The 17,180-nt window shown below is 39.5% G+C and overlaps 1 protein-coding gene across 2 annotated transcripts in view; it reads right to left on the minus strand.

Annotated features, from left to right (window-relative positions):
• The window catches only part of DPYS (dihydropyrimidinase), a 33,603-nt gene that overhangs the window by 14,834 nt on the left and 1,589 nt on the right, over window positions 1-17,180 (minus strand). For both annotated transcript variants that reach the window (XM_080580690.1, XM_080580689.1), the window contains exons 2-6: window positions 14,408-14,566; window positions 10,632-10,811; window positions 9,332-9,521; window positions 2,339-2,495; window positions 1,227-1,368 (exon numbers count right to left, since the gene is read on the minus strand). In XM_080580690.1, coding sequence (XP_080436816.1) covers window positions 1,227-1,368; window positions 2,339-2,495; window positions 9,332-9,521; window positions 10,632-10,811; window positions 14,408-14,566 — 828 coding nt within the window. The remainder of the gene's footprint in view (window positions 1-1,226; window positions 1,369-2,338; window positions 2,496-9,331; window positions 9,522-10,631; window positions 10,812-14,407; window positions 14,567-17,180) is intronic.

The raw sequence follows: 17,180 nt of genomic DNA on the forward strand, positions 1-17,180 counted from the left end.
TTAGAAAGCCAGCTACATTGGCAGTAATGGTGTGCATAGGCCAGTATAGGAATTTGAATGTCATAAAACCATGTTTGCATGGTTGTCTGTGAGCAGTCATTGGAGAAGAAAAGCTTTAGAAGCTGGTGAACACTGTTATTCTAAATAACAGTGAGTGGAAAGGGAGGGAATCTTTCCAGATAAATTCTCACAGCTGTATAATATTTTACAAATAAGAAGATGGAGGATATTACTGACTGAAGAATCCTTTGAAAAACTACCTTGCCCAACAGGACATGCTGTTTAAAAGTAGCATTGATGTACATATTTAAGTCTTATGTTCACACTAACCACAGATCAGATTATATTACAGTTTACACCACAAAAAATCTCACTAGAGATATGCCAAAGGTGAAGACAGACAGATGTCATCTTCGTACACACAAATGGGAGCTGAATTCCAAACAGAGATAAATAAGAGAGATTCTGAAACACCTCCTTACCAACTGTGTAAGGTAGATAACTTTACTATGACAAATAAATATACTTTGTAGTGCATAACCAGAATCCTTCCCTGCTGCGAGAGAACTTAATGAAAAAAAAAGTTTAACGAGTCTCCAGAACTTGAGAGTACTGTATCAGCCAGAGCAATCATAACACCCAGTACATGGCAGATCCCTCTTCAGATTAGCCCACATCCTCCCCCACAAGACTACTCCATATCCAAAAATCCTGGCCACTAGCCTTCATATTTGTATTTGTTTAGAGGCTAAAGGACATTATCCTGAGAAGCACTGAACATTCTCATGATGGCACTGAATATCTGCAGTCAATGGGACTTGAAGGTACTCATCTCATCACACCACATGACTGAGACATAAATAAGAGGAGCATTTCATATCTCTAGCTTGTTTCCTCTGCTTGAAAACACAAAATAGAAGTTGCCAGGCAGACACCCACTGTGGAAGCTTCTCCAACCACTGTGCCCTAACACTGAAACAACAGCAGTCCTTTGCTGATAAACAATGGAAATGATTCTCACGTGCTATTTTTTAAGCAGCGAGAATCCTTTTCCATCTCCCAGGACCACAAAGTGTGAGTTAGTGAGGACCCTGTTATGGTCTCTGATCAAGGAGTTATCCTGTAATAAATACATTTGATAAAACTAAGGAGCTGATTCTGCTGAAAGGTTATATTTTGTTGGAGATAATAATTACCTCCTTGTTCAGATATCTCGATATACTTACAACGCCTTTTTCCCATACGACTGACATCCTATCTTCCACACCATTCACTCCATTAGGGATTTTGGTGAAATCATCCTTTCCCAGAGCTTTCTGGCATATGTCGAAAGTGCAATGGTCAGTCGCTGTCACAGACAGGTCAGCACTACAGAGAAACAAAATACATTATGAACTGGATCATGTACCAGACAGTGCCACACAAGAAAATCTGCCGGGTAGATCCAGCCATCCTTTCTGCAAGGAAAAACTGTTAATACCCTGTAAGCCTGTCTTCTGTTCCAACCTCTAAGAGTAGTTTAACAGTGACAGCCAATTTCTCTTCAGAAAGCCTGTGGAAGACACTAAGCACCAAAACCACACTTAATTTGGATGTGTCAAAGGTGTCCCACAAATGCAGGACTGTCCCACTTTGCCCAGAGCAAAAGATTCAATGTCATCCTCACTTAGAGCAATTTTGGATTGTGTCACTCCCTGTGAAGTTAACCCAGATTTGTACTACCACCAGTCAGACTGTGTTCAGGCATACATTCAAAGACTCTTATGTCAAATTCAGCTCTTCTGTGGAGTTAGGGTTTGTTGGTAAGTAATATACCAGCAAACCACATTTCATTAACTGCAGATATCTGAAGGATACTTCTGTTCATAATTCCTTCCGAAGCAGATAGTATGAAGTGGACAAGACATATCTGCCTTCAGAAGAGAGAGGGCTTAGTTTTTATGTAGCATCCAAATTTCAAGTGAAAAAACAAGTTGACAACAAAAACCAGAACCTCTAGCTGTGACCACTTTTTACAAATTTCCCACCAACATACAGGCTTACTATCCCCCTGGTTATGTTTCATTTTTTGCTGCAGAACTAGCAAGGCAAGGCTTATTGATTACAATCAGGTGGGGAAAGAAGGCCACAAGAGTTTAGTGAAACAAAATCTGAACAGTTTCTAATTTCTGTAACAAAAATATTTTTATCTATGGTTTCACCTCCATTTCTCCTTCCTGATAATATTTTGCATTCTGTACTTAGAAAATCTCCAGGGCATCAACCTGCTATTACACACTCAGAAAAAAATTTGCTGAGTATTTGGGCATCAGCTGTCACGATTTGTTCATCTGCTTACTTGGCCAGTAAGTTCATGAGGAAATCAGGAGTAGAAGGATCTGGTCTCAGAGGAGGTCCCATGACATGTGCTGCAGCATGAGCCCAGTCTTTATTCCAGTAGTTGGTACCATCAGTGCCAAGACAAGCAGCAATAGTCTCCCCATAAACCACCTTTCCTGAAAAATGCAAAGGAATAGTATCATCATCAAATAACATAAAAATGCATATCTCGTATTTTTCCTGTTTCAGACCTTTTTGGTTGTAATGGATTTGAATTTGAATGAATGTTTCAAATTAAACACCAACATATGGAGGAACATAATGAACTAAGCTATAACACAGCATTTCTGTTCTGAATATTCTGCTGGTGATTTCCCAATATATTTTCTCAAAAGAGCATTGCTTTGGCAAGATTTTTAATTAAATTGTTGACAGATATATTATAATGGGTTTTACACATTGTTTACTAGGTGTGTGATTGAAATTTCAAAAGGAACACAGTCCTCAGTTGCATTAATTACATTCAAGATCCATATATTTCTTGGTAGCACCTGTTTGGTGTTCTGAAATTATTGATGATGTAACAATGTGAGTCAATAGATACATCAAACAGACCTTTATAACTGTCAGGCTATAATTGCAGGCATGCTATCCAGGAAAAAAATGTGGCACCAGACATAAATCTAAAGAGTGTAAAAACATTTCCAAAATAAAAAAAATATAAATACTTTAATTTTAAAAGTTATTTCCCCAAACTTTAATTCCACTTGGCACAGTACTCTAGATTTCTCCAGAAGAGGACCCCAGTCAAAACCAGCTGTTAGCTTTTGGATAGAACTAATACATTTTAACACTTTTTTTTTTGTTTGTTTCTCCTAGGAAACACGGGCTTGAAACTCATCAGAACAAGACAGGAGATTAAACAAAATATTTCCTTCCCTGAAGAGGTGGTCCAGCCACTTTGTTCTGTATGTGAGAGAAGATAATGTCAACTGACCATGATGGTCTCTGAAGAACCAGAGCAAGCTAGGACCTCACACACCCACTCATAGGCTGCTTGGTGCTTATTAAAGGCAGCCTCTGCTGGATTCTAGCAAGAGCTTTCTCCTGCCCCAGCTCTCTGCAAACAGTGTGCATCTTATGATGGATCTCAGATTTCACTCTAGTGACCACAGACAATTTTTATTAAAACTATCATTACATTACCCCAGCTGGTCATTGCTTGGTGCTACTAGACAGCATTTTTTTTCTGTCTGAGTGTAAGCTAGGTATTCACCTGTACTATTGGAAAACAACAAAGCAAACCGTTGCAGATTTCTTGCTGTGCATTAGGTTCTGGTATTTCCGTGAGCTGCTACACTTGCATAGGTAGCTTCTGAGGAGCTCAGTTCTTGTAAAAATATTTCCCACTGTGGTGTCATTTCTTAAATTTTCTGTGCTAGACTTGCAAGAAGGCCTCGTACCATTTCTGAGGACACATTAAGATCTGAAGTTCTACAGTTATTTCTCCAAGGTTTCAAGACCTGCTCTGACATTACCGTACATTGCATTTACTCCAAGTACTACATAGTACAACTTCTATCACAACCTAGAGAATCCCTATTAGCATTATTAATTTGCTCTAACACTCTCAGTATGCTCTGACATGCTGAACTGATGTACCTGTCCTAATGCCTTGGCTTGGAGCATTCTAAACTTCTAGCACCACTTATCCACATAAATTACAGATTTACACTTGGACTGAGAAGGAGACCACAATCATTTTTTTGGACTCAAAATCATGACTTAAGCAGTTATTCGCCTCTTTTTTTTTTTTTTTCTCTCTTTTTTTCTTTTCATTTTATTTTCAAAACCTAAAACACCGAATACTAGAATACAAGGCTATCCCTTTAAGTGATACAGACACTTAGTGAATAAGGAGGTTTGAGTCAGATTAGTATTTTCCTAATCCAGAGCTGCAGCAGAAGGGGGACCTTGGCCTTCCTTGGGCAACTCCAAATACAGTGTTTGAGGAAAGGCTGCCATAAGCCTAGATAGATACAGAAAAAGTTCTGCATACATACACAGTATCTCCTCTATTTTCCTGTTAGGCTTTTGACAGATTTTAATGAGCAACGTCAGTAGAAAGGAGGGTATGTCTGTGTGTGCAGTCTTTCCTAAATGCATCCGAACAAGCTAAAGAAACTTCCATACAAAGCAAACCTGAACTATATATCATTAGGGCGTAGCTATAAATGTCAAAAGTTATAATGGTAGGAAGAGAATAAATGTTTAGTTTCCATAAATAATTTCTTACATCAGTTTCATGACATACAAAATAAAAGATAGTCTTCAAACTCACAGCTGTATATGCTGAATTGATCCTAGCTCAGGTTCTGCAGGTGATGACGGTATTTCTGCAGTCAGAATTTGACCTGAACAGCCCCCCTTGTTCCCATGAGTGGGAAAGAGTACAAGCCATTTCCGCAAGTGACTTCGAGTATGAACACTGCAGCTTCAATGGACTATATCTGGACATTCTGCTGACTGTGCAATTTCTTACATTTCATCTGGGCCATGACTAGTCAGACTGAAGGGCGCAATAATAAGGGTGTTCTTCTGTTTGGTCTTTCTGACATCTCTGAGCTTCTGGGAAATAACTGCAGATTTGGTGACTTCTTCATTACACATGAAACTGACTGGCAAGAGCTATATTCATATAAATTGTTTTATAACAAAGAAGAACACAAAACTGTAATTTATTTTACCAGAACTCAGAAAGAGTTATAATCTTGAGAAAAAATAAATAAAATTTACAGGCTTGAAAAACTGGTCCCTGTGTGTTTATTCTAGTGAAATTTTCAGAAGGACATAGGATAAAGTCATACGGGGCAAAGATACTCAGTAACCAGCTAAGATCTGAAAGAAGTGGGACTGCAAGGCAGGCTTTATTGGCTCAGGCACATCATTGCATCAGTTAGACTTTCTACAGTCTGGACCTGAGCTGTTCTGCATGAGCCAGCTAAAAGGTCTGGATTTTCAGTTGCATTCCTGCGCTCAGAATCAGCTTGAGAGTCTGTACACCCCCCAGGCCTAAACTGTGACTGGTATTGTGAAGTATGGACTTTTAAAACTGACTACATATATATTTTTGTATATATATATATATATATATATTTAAAGGGAGAAACCTTTTACAAAAAATCACTTTTTAGTAAGATTCTGCTCTCCTGTTCTGGTCTGCACTAGACAGTCCTATTTCCTTAACTGTATCAGTGTAGTTAAATGCGCAAATGGACGTGAATGATCCCTAGCCTTTAGCATATCTAGAATGAAAGCATATATAAGTAGAAAGCAGTATAAGTCATATATCTACATCACATTTTACTAACCTTGCTGCCCTGTCGGCATTACTAGCAGAGGGAATGGTGACAGGGCCACATTAGTTCTCCCTGGTAAATTCGCATCAGGCAGCCCTAACGAGGAGAGGGAACTGCACTGCCCAGCACCGGCTCGCTACAGCCTTGCCTTCTCATTGTAGGGAAGACTTTACAGTAAATAACAGAAAGAGGATCCTCTTTGTCTTCCCACACAAGAAAATAAGACAGTCATCCCACACAAGAGAATAAGACTGGCATGCACACAGAGATATTGGTCAGCCCTTCTGCAGAAGCAAACAGTTCCTCTGCCTGTTTTAGCAAAATTCAAGATCACATTCTGCAGAGGGATGAAGAAACAGCTGACAGAAACAAGCGAGCACAGTTCTCACAGAGAGGTGCTGCATTTGACCCTCTCAAATGGAGAGCTGGTGAACAATTGCTTTTGGCAAATAGGCTCATAGGGCCCAAAAAAAGAACAGGATGGGGGCTTGAGTTAACCTCTACCTCTCCAACACAGTCACAACATGTGGAAATCTTGGACTTTCTCCTGAATTCAGCAGCACTGTAGCTGTTGCTGATCTACCTGAAAAACATGCTGCTGCAGTCTGGAGATTTCCCTTGTTGACTGGTGCAGCTGGACAGCAGAGCAGACATAGTGGACTTTGGCATGGAGGGAAGGAGAGAGAAAGGAGGCAACTCAAGGGATTCCCCTGAAGTTTCCTTAATCCTGTATAAGAACTAGTATTCCTGTACAGTCTGTATGACTGGTTTTTAGCCTTTAAGGTCTGAGACGGAGCCGACTGAAGTAACAGAATTATGCTTTCCGTCTTCAGAAAACTGGAACAGACCTTCAGACTCTAACTCTAATAATCATAGGTTCATAGACTGGTTTGGGTTGGAAGGGACCTTAAAGCCCAACCCCCCTGTTCCAAGCCCCCTGCCATGGGCAGGGACACCTCCCACCAGACCAGGTTGCCCAAATCCCCATCTAGCCTGGCCTTGAGCATCTCCAGGGATGGGGCATCCACAGCTTCTCTGGACAATCTGCTCAACTGCCACTCTCATAAGAATTTCTTCATAATATCTAATCTAAATCTACACTCTTTTAGTTTAATACTGTTGCTCATCTTTCCTGTAGGCTCCCTTTAAGAATTGAAAGGCCACTTTAAGGTCCACTCCCAATAAAGCAGGGCTCATCATGAGTAGTGGTTTCTTGGGAAGACAAATGCCATCACTTCAAATGACATTTTCCCCCCTCCCCCCCCCCTCCCGCCCCATTTTCTTTACCCCAGCTTTATTTTATTTATTTATTTATTTATTATACAGAACCCCAGGATGTCTGAGGCTGGCCGGGACCTCTGGAGGCCATCTGTTCCCACCCCTGCTCAAGCAGAGACATCCGGAGCAGGGTGCCCAGGACCATGTCCAGACAGCTTTTGAAGATCTTCCAGGAGGGAGTCTCTACAGCCTCTCTGGGCAACCTCTGCTAGTGCTCTGTCACCTGCACAGTAAAGAAGTGCTTCTGGTGTTCAGAACAAGCCTCCTATGTTTCTGTTTGTGCCCACTGCCTCTTGTCCTGGCACTGGGCACCACTGAAAGTAGCCTGGACCTGTCTCCTTTGCACCCTCCCTTTGGATATTTATAGTCATTGATAAAATCCCCCTGAGCATTCTCTTCTCCAGGCTGAACAGCCCCAGCTCTCTCAGCCTCTCCTCTTAGGAGAGGTGCTCTGGTTCTTTGATTATCTTGGTAGCCCTCCACTGGACTCTTTCCTGTATGTCTGTTTCTCTCTTATAGTGAGGGGCCCAGAACTCGACACAGTACTCCAGGTGTGCCCTCATCTGTGCTGAGTAGAAGGGAAGGATCACCTCTCTCCATCTGCTGACAATACTTTGCCAGTTTTATTTATATCATTTATACAGCACCTCGAGAATTTACTTTTTTTTTTTTTTTTTTCGAAATACCACTTTTAACTGAATAATGGAAAATAACTTTTTCTGAAATTTACAACAACAGGGGACAACAAACAGCTCAGTCTCACTAAAACCTATAACTGTTTTTACCTATCGTTATTGTACATTAGCTCTCTCTTCAAATTTCTTAATCAATCGTAGACTTCTATTTCCTAAGATATATACTCCCATGAGAATAGAAATTAATTATGGTAAGATGTTATATGTTGTGATGCATAAATGCAAGCATTTGACAATTTTGACTGTATGAACCCAGGAAGCTATTAAATGCAATTTGCAAAACAATAAGCATAAGTCGTTTCAATTTCTTTTTAAACACCGAAGAAGCATACTGATATAAAGTCATTTATCATACTGGCACTGCAGACTATTCCTATGCCTAACAATATTTTAGAGTATTTACTATCAGCATAGAATTTTTTACTTGATTACTGTGTTATAAACCACCACCTCCTGTCTTAGGTATTTTATGTTCACAGCCAGTGTTTTGTCTTTAATCTGAGTATTTTAAGTGTTGTTACATCTTCTTGTAGTTAACGTCACCACACCTATGGGTGTACAACGAACAGTAAATGTATGGATACAATCCACATTACCAGCAGCACTGTCATCTAGTGGAGAAATCTAACATAGCACAGTACCAAAAAATGTGCTTCTAAACAATATGCTGGTGATTATTTTATAAACTTGAATTACAGAAAAATCTTAGTATAAATGTCATGATCAATACATATTCCACATAAACGTATCCATCTATTTTAGCACAATAATGTCAGACTGGTGTTGATTGCACTTTTGTCCAAGATATCAGACTCTGCATTTTAGTATTAATAATCTATGCTGCTAGCAAAAGTACTATCTAAAGTCCAGAAATGAGGAAACCGAGATCTGTATGCATTTCATATAAGGTCAGATGAAAAGATAACAGGGACAGATAACCCATAAGGACTCCAGCCCCCTAAATCACAGCCTCTGTCCTTCTCATTCCGCTCGCATAATGTCCCCTCATACTGCTGTTGTTCCACAGGCAGCTCTGGGTTAACTTACAGATAGATGAGCACGTAGAAAAACCTGAATCCCTACAGCCTACAGACTGCTTTTAGCCTGTCCAACAGCTGGCCAAGAGGGTCAGGCTCCCCTGGCTGGCAGAACTATTTATGAACCCTGAAGCGTATGACTGGAGAAACCCTTCCCTGGAGGGAATTAATACTTTTGGACACTGTCAACATCACCATGATTTCTAAATGCCTAGTGAATAGGAGTCCTGGTCATATAATGACACTGTCTGTAAAAACATGGAGTGGTTGGTGTTGCAGAACTTCTCACCTAAATGGCTGGTAAAGGCTTGAAGACTATAACTCAAGGGAGAGGAATAGCAATGCATATATTGTCTTGGACTGGTCATATAATTTTTAATGCAATGCTGTCCTGTCCATCACTTCAACTGTGGAGATATAGCATGAAGGACAAAAAGGTTGTTCTGGGGAGAAGGAAGGCTCAATACCATTTGCCGTTCTGCCATACTGCTTAGCTCCCCTTGGGCCTCAAAACGTACACAGTTTAAACATCCCGTTCCAAGTACACCAATATTTTGAGGGTTAAGGCACCCATGCTAAGTAGGACATTAATGCCCCTTCCTCTAATGCCATGGTCAAAACACAAATGAATTAGGACTTTTACCTTCTCTTCGTGCATTGGCTAGCACTCTTGCTGCAGATTTACTCATTACATGGACAACAAAAAGGGGACAGTTTACAGCGTTTGCTATGGTAATCGCTCTCTGCGTAGCTTCAGCTTCGACTTCCTCTGGACGTGAGAGAATATGCCCTTCAGGACCAGTTATTCCCATTGACAGTAACTTCTTAGAATTCTGGACATAAAAAATATTTAAGAGTCAGTTAAAGTGCAACCATGGTGTCATGAACGTGTAACCAGCCAAATGGATCCTAGACCAGACACTATAGTTAGTTTGAGAAAGAACAAGTCAGTTAGGATATTTTCAATTTCAGAGGAGTTATTGTTGTGTTACCTGAAATCCACTGTATCCTTCAAAAAACACAGATTTCAGAATGACTAAGACTTGAGAGAACATGCTCCACTAGCTTTCAAAGGTAAATCACTGCTTTTGAAAATCCTAATTCTGTATCAATTTGTGTATCAAAAATGATCATAGCCAGTAACTGAGATGACAATACTAACCCCTCTTTAGAAAAAAATTGAAAGATCCTTACTAAGCACAAAGATACACATCAAGAGCCTCTTGAATGAGGCTCTGAGGTTTAAAGAGGCATAAGATTTTGTCCCTGTATTATTACAGGAGTTTATGCTTGGCTGATTTGGGATTACTTTGCAATAAATTCATTTCTGTTATGGGACATGGTCAGAGTCAAAGCACTTTTGACTAGAATAGTAGAAGAAACTCAAAGATATCAGACTGTACGTGTACTCCAAGTGCCTCTACTTATCACTGAGATATTAGCATCAAGTATGAAGTGAGGCTGTCCGTGCACAAAGGGGCCTTGAACTTTTGTGCCCAGAGAAACTTCCTCTGTACTTCTGGATTTGGTCCTGACTATGTTTGGAGAGACCAGGTATAAAACCAGGTATCATACACCTGACATGTAAATGCTTGTCCAAGTGTTCCCCCTTCAACCTGGCCCATGGTCAGTCTCTGATTGATGCTTTCTTCATCAGCCAAATATATATATTATATTGCAAGTATGTATGTTATTCTGCAAGTATAACTCATTAGAACAGGCCCATTTGCTTCCTGTCTGTTCCGAACCCAGTACTCCAGCTTACAATTTCTTGGCCCACCACAAGCATCATTTGAGATTTTGGCCAAGATGTTTGTCTTTAGTTCCCTGGAAGTTAAATAGGGGAAAAAGCCTTTCCCTATGTTACGATGATCTATTGAAGTGCTTAGATAACAGCACTAGTTATATTCCTGAATTTGATGGATAAAATGACAAATGCTTACCTGTGCAATTAGGTCGCCATTCTCTGCATGGACTTGAGCAACTGCTCCAAGTTCCCTACAGTAGGAAAAGGCTGCATATAATTCCTCATCATTGAGCATGTATACATCTTTATAGGCCATAAACATCTTGAAGGAGTTGACACCTTTGTTCTCAGCAAGACTTTTCATTTCTTCCTTCACCTGAAAGACAGTCAGCAATTCTCACAAAACAGCAATATAAAATTTTACCTGTTAACTTTCTACAAAGAAATATAAAGTATGAAGCAACAACAAGCCGTTATAGAATCACAGAATCACGGAATTGTAGGGTTTGGAAGGGACCTCCAGAGATCATTGGGTCCAACCCCCTGCCAAAGCAGGTTCCCTAGAGCAGGTTGCCCAGGTAGGCGTCCAGACAGGCCTTGAATATCTCCAGAGAGGGAGACTCCACAACCTCCCTGAGCGTCCTGTTCCAGTGCTCTGTCACCCTTACTGTGAAGAAGTTCTTTTGCATGTTGGTGTGGAACTTCCTGTGACCAATTTTGTGGCCATTGCCCCTTGTCCTGTCCCCACAAACCACTGAAAAGAGAGTTGACCATATCCCTTTGTCTCCCACACTTTAGGTATTTATAAACATTGATAAGATCCCCTCTCAGTCTTCTTTTCTCAAAGTTGAACAGACCCACGTCTCTCAGCCTTTCCTCATAGGGAAGATGCTCCAGGCCCCATATCATCTTTGTGGCCCTCCGCTGGACTCTTTCCAGGAGATCCCTGTCTTTTTTGTACCGGGGAGCCCAGAACTGGACACAGTACTCCAGGTGAGGCCTGACCAGGGCAGACTAGAGGGGGAGGATCACCTCCCTTGACCTGCTGGCCACTCTCCTTTTAATGCACGCCAGGATCCCATTGGCCCTCTTGGCCACCAGGGCACACTGCTGGCTCATGGTCAACCTGATGTCCACCAGGACCCCCAGGTCCTTCCCCGCAGAGCTCCTCTCCAGCACGTCATCCCCCAGCCTGTACTGATACATACGGTTGTTCCTTCCCAGGTGCAGGACTCTACACTTGCTCTTGTTAAACCTCATTTGGTTTCTTCCTGCCCAGCTCTCCAGCCTGTCCAGGTCTCACTGAATGGCAGCGCAGCCTTCTGGCATGTTGGCCACTCCTCCCAGCTTTTTATCATCGGCGTACTTGCTGTGGGTGGGCACTATTCCCTCTTCAAGGTCATCGATAAAGATGTTGAACAAGACTGGACCCAGCACTGACCTCTGGGGAACACAGCTAGTCACAGGTCTCCAGGTGGACTCTGCACCGCTGATCACCACCCTCTGAGCTCAGCCAGTAAGCCAGTTCTTAACCCACCTTAATGACCACTCATCTATCCCACACTTTCTCAGCTTGCTTAGAAGGATGTCGTGGGAGACAGTATCAAAAGCCGTGCTAAAGTCAAGGTAGATGACATCCACTGCTCTCCCCCCATCTACCCAGCTGGTGATGCCATCACAGAAGTCAACGAGGTTGGTCAAGCATGATTTCTCCTTGGTGAATCCACGCTGACTACTCCTCATAACCTTCTTCTCTTCCAATTGCTTGGAGATGGCATCCAGAACAAGCTGTTCCATTATCTTTCCAGGGACAGAGGTGAGAATGACTGGCCTGTAGTTTCCTGGATCCTCCTTCTTGCCCTTCTTGAAGATGACATTGGCTATCCTCCAGTCTCCAGGCACCTCTCCTTTACACACCCATCAAACATATATTCAGTCCTAACAGTCCAAGTCGCACATTTAAAGGCTGATTTATACTATTCCTCTTGCATCAAATTGCTTCTCAAAGTATACAAACCAGCCCAACTATAGTGCAGATATTGGAGGTACAAAGTGATTGGAAGGGAATACTTTTTTAAAAAGACAGTGAAGTATAATTTTATTCCAATGAAAACCTCCTGATATTGAAAACACTCTGTCCAATATCAACAACTATTATCCAACCTATAACACAGAGCATAGAGATATGTAAAAACTTGGTTTTCAAAATTGAATCCTAACAGTCTCCTGACAAATGACAGTGACAGAAAAGTTCTTATCTTCTAGAGCTGTGTTCTAATGCTAAATGGCACACACACAGCCTTTTGAAATATTTTGTCCCTAAATTAAACAGCTCCAAAACTCTATATGCAAGCCTGCTTTCTTTCCTATGTGCATTTCTTGATAAGATTCCCTGCTTCTGCTTGAGTTTGTGAAACACAATTGTATATCCCAAGGAAGAATGAACAATGTAGATTTTAGCCCAAAGGTTTCTTGGGCAGTTAGTTAGGTAGAACTATCTGTTAACTAACTTTGGCTCTTCCTTCCCATCAAAATGATGGTGACAGTACCTGGTGTGCATCTATGATGCTCTTACAGTTTCCATGTGTTTCTTTTGAAAAAGTAAAACGTATTTCATCTTTTCTCTAATAATATGTTTGGATCTGCCCAAGAAAGGTGACACATTAATAAAAAAAGAAAAAAAAAAAGAAAAAAATGGGGATTCACCTGGGAGAGGGGTGGGAGCATTAGCTTTAGTGGAAATTATCAAAAAAAATAAATACTGGACATAAGACCCTACTCTGGCATAAAGGTGGAAGCAAAAAGCATTTCTTTTTCACTTATTTTCTTAATCACAAATTACTAATACTAAAGGAAGGCATTCTAAAGAATGTATGATTATAACCAAGACTTCAAATCCTGAGGATTTGATAGCAAATGAGAAGGGTATGATATACCAAACTCCTCAGCTACTTTATCCAGGTCTTTTATGGCTACAAAACATCAGAACTTTTTATTTTTTCAGTCTTGGCCTTTAAAAGCAGAAGTTAAACTTCTTAACACAAAACAGAGCATTTCGCTGATTTACACTTCCCTCGTTTGACTAGTATTTTCAGTGTAATTCCACTTTTCTCTACTAAGGCTATTTCAAATGCTTATTCCTCAAACTTCATTGGAGAATTTATTGCATGTCTTTGCTTTAAGCTAGAACCTGGAGTCAGTCTGTTTAGTGCACAGAATACCAAAGATGGAGAGTTTGCAGAGTGAAGGCTTTGGTTTACGTATTTTAAAAATAAAAAAATAGAGGAAGTACTCATACTTCATACTTAAAAATGGAATTTACTAAGTATATTTATGACCGATGCAAGTTCTCTAAGTGGTCTTGTATAACATCGGTCAAGTACATGAAAAGTTCATTTCCTCAGTAAAGCTTTCAGGCAATCAGCAAACATTCACACAACGAGGATGATTCTCCCATACTTAAGTTCCGAAAAGATTTTCTGGATAATCTCACATTTAAGAAATTCTTGCCTCTGATTCTGTTTTACTTTAAGAAATTATTACTGCAGTCACTGAGGAATAAAATTCTTCCTTTGCAAATAAAATTGCCATATTTTTCATATATACCCTTATTAATACATCATCCCTACCCCAATCCTGAGACTTAACATGAATGTAGATTATTGAATATTCAGGTAAAAAACAAAAACAAACAAACAAACTCTTGTCCTTTTTGGTCTGGTTGGTCTTGACTTTGCACAACCTGCTTCCTTTTCCTTTAACCTCATGCAATATTATCCAAGGATGTAGGTTATCTGCAGACTTTTCAAATACACATACTTTTTATAAAGTGTGGACTATTCCAAATGTAGTTTGCACATAGAAAAATGCACTAACTATAACACTGTAGGCAACTACATTTACCACCTGAGGACTTATTCAAGGCAGACATGGTATGAATTCAGGGAACTGAAGATCAGTGTTTGTGTCTACCTTGTTGCTCCACCATGTAACTGCCACATGCAATGCATAATCACAGCAGACTTTTGGGTCTGCCCAGCTTTTCCACAAATCAAAAGCTTCAATAAGAGAGGAGCCTTTCTGAGGAATGGCAAAGTCGATGATCATAGTGGTGCCTCCTGCTACAGCAGCCTGAAAGAAAAAAGTTAATATTTAGCAATCAGCAAGAAAAATGCATAGTTCCTCCCACCCTCTCTGATTCCCTGTCTAACAGTTACATACTGATACACTGAAAAGCCAAAAGTCAATGCAGTTTTCTTGAGTGAAGTCTGAACTTGCAAAATGATTGTTGACATTAATTTTGGTTCCTTTGAGAAGGATGTTCCTTTGAGAAGGAAGTTTTTGCACTTATAATCCTATCGAAGATTTGGAAATGAGTCAGCAGCATGCATCAGTGAGTATTCTTAAGCAGATGGGATCACAGAGAAAGAGCACCAAAAGACAACAAACAACCTGAGATATGCTTACTCAGAGTCTACTTAGTTGAAAAAAACAAGCCTGTGTAACAGGAAAGCATTAAGGGACAGATACACAAAGGAAAAAAAAGAAGTTTAAAAATCCAGTATGAGAATCCCCAAACTCCTGTCTAACACCAGAAGGATTTAAAAAGTGTTTTGAAATTATTTTTGTTACTGACAGGGTACTATTTTGGAAAACCGCACAGCAAATTTCCAAAAAGGCCAAGATATTTACAGCCTCCAAATAGATATCTGCAAGTACATAAAATCTTATTTCATATTAGTTATGAGGATTAAAATTGCTTTTTAATGAGGAACTTTCACTGTCCTTTACAGACAATTGAATACAACTTTTTATTCCTTTGAAGGAGCTTTGGTAGTCACTGTCAGAAACCAGATCCTGGACTAGAGGAAGTGAATACAGTAAGGCAATTTCTTCATTGCAATTGTTGCTCTCTTAAAAATTAGTCAGAGAAATTGTCTTATTGCTCTGAACAACATCCCTTTGCAAAACAGGTACAATCTATTCAGATCAAAATACACACAGTTTAAATTCAAGCTACTTTATTCTGTTTCTAAATCAACCAGTTTCTTCCTTCTTTCTCTAAAAGATATTTGTTTGACTCTGTCTCGTTAAAGCTCATAAATCCTTCTTTATAAAGTCCTAATATTTCTTTCAATTATGAAAAAAATATTTGGCTTGCCCTCATGCAAGTGAAGACTTTTTTTTTTTGGTAACAAATGATTGTGTTCTGTACATTTCAAATAATTGTCTTGACTTAGCAATCAGAAGCAAAATTGCAAATATGTCAGTATATTCGGAAAAAAAAAAAAAGAAGTTTGGAGAATGACATAAACATTTATGATTCTGTGATGAATTCAACAATACACTGCCTCCAAGAAAAGATCTTCAAACTGACATTCTTTTTTTCATTTTTAATAAAACAGCTTGGCTTCTTAATTGTTAAACGGGATTTAAACTTAAAGCGAATTTGTAAGCTTGAAGGAAAAAAAAAAAAGTCACAGGTTCAACAATTCCTACCAAAGTCTCTTTTTTCCTATAACATTTGTGAATAGAAGTATTCTGTGCCTTTATTTATTCAACTGAATGGATAAATCTTAGCTTATCACTGCGATCATTTCTGTGATAGTTGGAACACCACTTTGTCTCTATGAGTCTCCTGCCAAGATATTTGTTAGATAACAACCTTGGGTAAACAACTCGGAACACTTTCCACACTTTGACCTGGGTCAAGAATCTAATCCAATACCTAACTTTGTGACATCTGATCACTAGATTGGATCTAGAATCTTCCATTAGTCACCCAAGTGACTAAGGACATACTGTTTTGTGTATGCAGTCTGTGTTTTAGAGCTTCTGTGCCAAATGCCTTCAATGCAAATAATTATTCAAAAAACCCTACATGCTAATTCAAATTATTACTTTCTTTTTGCAAGTTAGCAAGGAATTCATCTCTCCTAATTTGGGATTTCATAGCATAGGCACCTAAATTTGAGTTAGTCTGAATCTTTGATTCTCTTTAATGTCAATGGAGGCACTTTAAAGAATGGTCTTCAAAGAGAAATAAAGGCTTGTTCCACAAAATGAAAAAAATAAGGAAAAAAAAAAGGTATATATTTCTGTACTGTAAATCATGTAAAGTAAGTATTCCAAAAATCTAATTCTGCATTGTATTCAGCCAGGAAACCTAAGTTGTGATGTCTGTAGACAAGCAGAACAGACATTGTGGACTTGGGGTTTCTTTCTATCCATTTATCACAAAAAGCAGTGTGAAGACCAAAAACTGCTTGTGGAAGCCATTTCAATAACTAAAATGTGTTGTGAGGCCCATATAATAACAGGTTCCCTCATTTCTACCAGATAGCTAAGGAAGATACTGAGTGTGGGGAAAAAAAACGCAATGATCAATTTTAAAATCCTTTTCCAGCTATCGGTTCTGGAGGTAGAGATTCAGTAGTGTATTTTTCATTTTTCTATCTCATTTTATGTCTGACTTGGAGAGACATGATATGTTTGGCAGAGAAGCCATTTACCTATGGTAGAAAAGATCTACTGTGATGGACAAAATAATTTTTGTCAAAGTTTTGCTGAATAATTACACCCTATTTTAATGAGCTACCATAACTTCCCTGTGCATTCAGAAGAATAATTCTAGTCCTTAAAGCTATGCAGTGTAAAATATTTCTGTTCCAAATAACAGCAGTAACATCAGCAAATCTATCTTGAGTTGGAGTAAATACTGTTATTGAAAGAAACATGACAGCAA

The sequence above is a fragment of the Anser brachyrhynchus genome (genome assembly GCF_964034855.1).
Source record: "Anser brachyrhynchus genome assembly, chromosome: 2".
Lineage (NCBI taxonomy): Eukaryota > Metazoa > Chordata > Aves > Anseriformes > Anatidae > Anser > Anser brachyrhynchus.